The sequence below is a fragment of the Quercus lobata genome, chromosome 8 (genome assembly GCF_001633185.2).
Source record: "Quercus lobata isolate SW786 chromosome 8, ValleyOak3.0 Primary Assembly, whole genome shotgun sequence".
In the NCBI taxonomy this organism is placed as follows: domain Eukaryota; kingdom Viridiplantae; phylum Streptophyta; class Magnoliopsida; order Fagales; family Fagaceae; genus Quercus; species Quercus lobata.
Window position 1 is genome coordinate 17103892 of NC_044911.1, and position 6099 is coordinate 17109990.

The 6099-nt window shown below is 32.1% G+C and overlaps 1 protein-coding gene across 2 annotated transcripts; it reads left to right on the forward strand.

Annotated features, from left to right (window-relative positions):
* Positions 1–403: 403 nt before the first annotated feature.
* Positions 404–1833, forward strand: LOC115954467 (zinc finger protein CONSTANS-LIKE 3). Of its 2 annotated transcripts, none has more exons than XM_031072323.1 (2): positions 404–1146; positions 1306–1497. In XM_031072323.1, exons 1-2 carry the CDS (start codon positions 577–579, stop codon positions 1411–1413), a joined length of 678 nt encoding a protein of 225 aa, XP_030928183.1. In that variant the 5' UTR covers positions 404–576; the 3' UTR covers positions 1414–1497. The 2 variants fall into 2 exon arrangements, with proteins under 2 accessions (XP_030928183.1, XP_030928182.1); XM_031072322.1 differs by having other exon boundaries at positions 461–1146; positions 1386–1833.
* Positions 1834–6099: the final 4266 nt, after the last annotated feature.

A 6099-nucleotide genomic window follows, 5' to 3' on the forward strand; every position in this document is an offset into this window, starting at 1 on the left:
CGAGACTAGGCGATCTATCTATCTAACTAACCAAAAAATAAATAAAATAAAAAGAGTACAGTAAAGTCTTTTCAACACGCAAAGCTCTTGCTACCATGACTGCGCGACACGTGTCATTAATTCACCTCGCATTTTGTGGTGGTCTTTGGAATTGCACGGTACTCAGTACCCCCAAATAGCTATCATCCACTACGCATCGTCTCACAGTTCCCGAATTGAACTCCCCAATAGTTCGTTGCCATGACAGTTTTATAATGACGTGTCTGTTTACTATTGGGTGTCAGATTACAGATATTAATTCTTTTTGCGCAGGGAATTAGAGTTGAGTCGCTTTGAAGAAGCAACTACTTGGAGGGGGGGAACTGGTACAGATATTTAGTTGCTCGCTACAATAGTGAAATGACTAAAGTACCCCTCGATCTTAACCCAATTTAGTGGAGAATATCTCGTAATTAATCCCTAGAAACAAGGGCAGTTTCCATAAATCTCTACAACTTGCACTTTCCCTTCTTTCTTTTTCTATTATTTGTTGCTCTTCTACGAGAGACAGAGAGAGAGAGAGAAAGAGAGAAAAAAATGGCGAAGGGTTGCGAGCTGTGCGGGAAAGCGGCGAGGATGTACTGTGAGTCAGACGAGGCGAGCTTATGCTGGGACTGCGATGAGAAAGTTCACGGTGCCAACTTTCTTGTGGCGAGGCACGAGAGGACCTTGCTTTGCCAAGTCTGTCGGTCTTTGACTCCATGGAAATCCTCTGGCCCTAAGCTCTGTCCTACAGTTTCTGTGTGTGAAGCCTGCGTTAACAACAACAACAACAACAGCAACGAATGCCAGCGTGGCCAGGTCGCTGAGAGTCAAGAAAGTATCAACGATCATGATGAGGATGACGATGATGATGATTCTGAATCTGATGATGAGGATGGAGATTATAGTTCTGATGAGGATGAGGATGAGGAATATGAGGTGGAGGAGGAGGAAGAGGAGGGAGAGAATCAGGTGGTTCCGTGGTCCTGTGCTTTATCGCCGCCACAACCACCGCCGCCGCCGAGTTCCACGAGTAGCGAGGAGGAGGAGGAGAAAGAGGAGTTGTCGAGTACGGCTTTTTCGACATTGAAGCGAGCGCGTGTGAATGCAGATCTCGATTCTGATGTATGTGTTTTTTCTTTTTTCTTTTCTCTAATTTGTGTTTCTGTTATTTTTAGAATTTGGTTAGTTACATTTCGCAACGAAACCGTTAGGAAATTTTTATTTTAGGATCGATTTTAATTTTAATTCTTTTTCTGTTGCGTTTCTATTATCATTTCCTAGAATTTCTCGGCAACCAAACAGATATTTGTTAGGTTTTACTTGGGAGTCCAAAAATTCAAGGCTGTGATTGGTTTGTACAGGATGAGATCGGGTGCTCTACATCTCTAAGGGCCACTGGAGCTTTAGCCAATGAGGAAGCGAGCTCTTTGGGCTCATTGAGGGCACGGAAGCAGCGAAAAATAACCACCGAAGCGAACCAATCAAAAAAAGGTCAAGAAGAGCCAAGATCGACGGCGATCATAAACTCGCTCAAGAGACTCCAAAACGACATTGCCATTGACGGTCAAGATGCCGCCGCTACTGTCCTCAAGCTGAGCAGAGATCAGAGCCGTTAATTTTGGAATTTTATTTTATTTTTGTTTACTAACTCTTTTTTTCATTTTTTTTTTTTACCACAAGTTTTAAGGGTTTTTTTTTTTTTTTAATCTATATTATATGGTATGAATTAATTTTTCTGCGGCTCCAAATTTGTACTGGCTTGTATATAAATTAGTGCGGATTTTTCACCTAATATTCCTTTTTAAAGTTTTTATTATGTTTATTGGCATTCTTTGCAAGAGTATTAGATTATTTGTATATACATTAGAAAAAGTCGTTGAACTAGAAAATTTGTTTAAAACCCCATTAAAGATGAGGGATTGGGCATTTGATTTGGGTTGCTTTGACCTTATTTTTTGGGATAAAATAAAATGTCACATATAACCTGTTCCTAAACTAAAAGCAAACCCCCCCATTGGGTTCGTTGAGTAGATATATTAATTTGTTTCTCTTATGTGGGGCATAATTATTATTGGTGTCACGTTGATGATTAAAAAAAAATATTGGTGGGTGTTAGCTCATAAAATTGTCATCATGGCCCTGTATAAATTTTTATCATGGCATGCTTTATAATATTCACAAAAGAAAGAAACTTAATGATATTTGTGCTATTATAAGAATGCATATCCTATTTTTAAAAGCGAATCCTTTCAGTTGGCTCAATTACTGAAAAATTTTATAATTGAAAGTTTTTATAATTGAATAAGATATAAAATCTTTTATAATTGAATAAGAATCTTGATGTTCAATTTTTATCTATATCAAAAATTAATTGATATCTTGATAAAATGATAAGATCATCAAAAACAAATATTATAAATTGAAACTATATTAAAAAATCCAAAAAAGAAAAATGAATTGTACTTTGGGTTCTTCATTATTTTAAGGTAATTGTTAACCAATCATTTTAGAAAAATTTTAATACCATTTTTATAAAAAATATAAAAAATTATCAAAAAAATTAATTATCTTCCTTATAAAAATTTTCTTAAAATAGTTCATTAAGGAAGGTTTTAAAGTAAAGATAAAAAACAAATTTAATTAGAGCTTTGTTAATATTTCTCTTTAATTTATTTTAAAATTTTTAATATAATGATTACTTATCGGTCATAAATTGCATTTGTTATATTCGAATTTCATGCGTTATATTATTATTGAATCATTTTTTAAAAAAAAAGAATATTATTATTGAATTTTTGTGGTCAATCCAGATTAATATTTTAAAAGAAGGATATTAAGGTCAATGACTATGAACGATAAAATTGAAGTTGTTTAATAGAGTTCAGCTTTGACAGGTTTTGGACTTTGGAGCTCCTCTATTTGTCCTTGAAAGGTTAGCAGATATTTTAGAGAAGGTGAAGGAATACATATCAGAGAAGACGTAAGGTGCGGAAAATTGTGTGGACTACATTTAGCGGTTCGAAACTTGTGGCTCTTTCTTGGTTGTAGGAGGCATATATTTAACATGGTCTTTATATGGAGTGGGAAAGGAATGTTAAATGTATGGTCGATAATAAAAAGCCATTTTAAAAAGCAATTGCGTCACTCAACGTGGCTCCGTTTTACTGTCTTCTTTCGGTTGGTTAGGGATGTAGATATCTTTTTCTTAGGGTGTCACTTTGTTTATGTCGACAATAATATTTTAAAAAAATGACTTATTTTTTAAAGTATTTTTTATAAAAATATTTTATTTTATTATGTTTAATAGCAATTTTAAATGATCTAAAAAAAAGGGTCTTTCTTATTTAGTTTGCTTTTAGATATAGCAAGTGGAAAACAATTTCTAGAATATATGCCATATTTTTTATATTAACTAAAAAAAAAATTTCTTTGATTCATTTATTCTATATTATCAAACACTAAAATAAATATATATATATATATATATATATATCTTTACACAATGTTTTCATCGAAACAAACAAAGCATTACATTTAATATTTAGTATTTACATTAGCTCGAAAGATATTTATTGATTTAATAATTAGTATTTATTTGTGAATTGTGACGGTATGAATTTATTAATCTGTAACATTAATAAAGGGTGGTGAAGGAAAAAGATTTCTAGAAGCACCATTTTATTAATAGATGTTTACGGAATTATGTGGTGACACCTTTACATACTTTGAATTCTATATCAAGGGACCTTCCAACACCAATCCTTTTGATCTGATCCCATCAGTTGTCTTGTTGTGCCTCTGCTTTGTAATTTCAAATTTTCAAAACTAGGAAGCTGCAAAGAGAGAGGTGGTCCTCCCATAAAAGATCAAGACAAACTATAATGGTCAACTTGAAATTGCAGGGATAACAATAACAATGGTATGCTATGCGTGATAAATGCGATATCCACAATCTTTTCAAAATAAATTCTAAATGATAAGTTGTTATTAGTTGTTACGAATAGATAAAAAAGTAATTTAAGTTTCAAATTCAAATTAGAACCAATAACAATTTTCTATTTATGATTTATTGTAAAAATGTTATGGACGTAGTGCTCCACATAGCGATAGCTATAGTATTGCATGATAACTATATATTGCATGTGGCTATCTATATCTGTGGACATATGGGGTTTCTCTTTTTGGCCAGACCAGATAAGTGTATATGCCCGGATAGGGCACTTTTTTGTTTTTGCTTTTTCTTTTTCATTAAATACCACAAAGGAAAGCCAATTATATACGGTATTATCACAAGACCCAATTATATTCATAAAAGTTTTTTCAGCAGCCAGAGATGCAAGCAACTTAGAGCATGTTTGTGATGTGTTTTTAAAATGTGTTTTTAAATTTTTTCAAGAGTTCTAGAACTTAATTGACATTTTTTTTTATGTTTTCAATTAAAATATTTATGATTCAAATTCTCTTCTCTTGAAACTATTGAATTTATAATAAATAAATAATGTGTTTTCAAATTTCAGCACTTAAAATTAAATTCTTGTGAGACGTACCCAAAAAACTTGTTTGATTCATTTTTTTTGAAAATTCATCTTTAAAATCTTGTCTCAAATACATTGTGCAAATGAATTTTTAGAGAACAAATTTTTGGTGTTTTCAATATCAACTATTTGTTTTAAATGAGATAGTGGAAAACTTGTAATAAGAAACCCAAAAAAACAAAAACAAAAACACATTACCAGACATGTTTGATATTAAAAATTATCAAAACACAATTTTAAGTGTATTTTAAAACTTTATCTAAAAAAGTGTATTTCAAAACTGTTTTTAAACCCTAACTTCGTACAAAATGGTTAGAGACACTGCAATGAATCAAACGTGTGGATCTTATCATTTTAACTTTTTGGAAATAAATAAAAAAAAGAGAGACAAAAGTACAAATTACACCCTATTAGTTTGATCACTTGTCATCTTGGTCATGTAAGTTTCATTTTGGTTATAAATTGAGTTCACTTTGGGGATCTCTAGTTAAAAGAATCCCCTATAAAATATTAATGTTACAATTATAAGAAATCTTATCATATCCCGAAATACCAGTCTACAATAGAACCTACTAATCTATCCAAACTCAACTCCAACTCAATTGGACTACTCTTTCTAGCAAATTTCTTCTATGCAAGAATCTCCACAATCCATGATTGACTCCTACAACAATGCTTGATTGGCGCAGATTGGTGCAAAGATCTTCGCAGCAACACACTCCAATATGAATCGATAGCAACTTAGTACAAAAACCTAGGCGCACAAAGTTGCAACAACTTCTCAAAACAAATGTCTTCTCTTTGTGTTTTGATGACAACCATAAATTATGGCTTATGTCTTTGAACCCTAGTACATAGATTCCAAGCTAGGCCAAGTCATCATGGGCAAGAACATACATATCTATTTTGATATCTCATAGCTCAATTAATCAAGAGATGTCAATCTAGGTATCAAGTTTCATTAAGTTTTGATTGATCAACAAGTATCGAGAGATCTGTTTCAACAGTTTTCTTAAGCAGTTTCGTGAGATGTTTTCAAGGGTCTTTAACTTGGATCTTCATCCTACTCTAAACACTAAAATATTATGACTCAAAATACTATAAAGTACATTTTGGAACATGTTTGCCAACATCAAAATAATATGACCCTAACAATTACAATATTTTGTACTCACAAAACCTTTATACATCTAAAGAGTTGGCTTTTGTACAGTAGCCTTTATTGCCTCTAAAATTTCAAAAAAAAAAAAAAAAGTGATTTATAAAGGTGCATAAAGTAGGGTTAAAACTTTGCAAAATTCGGATTGCGAATCCTAGAAATCGCTTGAGCAAAAAAAATTTTGCTTAAGCATAGCTCTCAAAAACAACACATATGATTGTGCTAATTTCAAAAGATTATATGGCACTCATTTCAAATCCAAATTAGATTAAATTTGTATCCCTTTTGAAGTTCCAAATATCTATTTTCCAATGGAACAAGCTTCACTTAGAAATTCATAATTGTGCAAAAGACATGGGAAAAATATTGTTGAGGACAAAT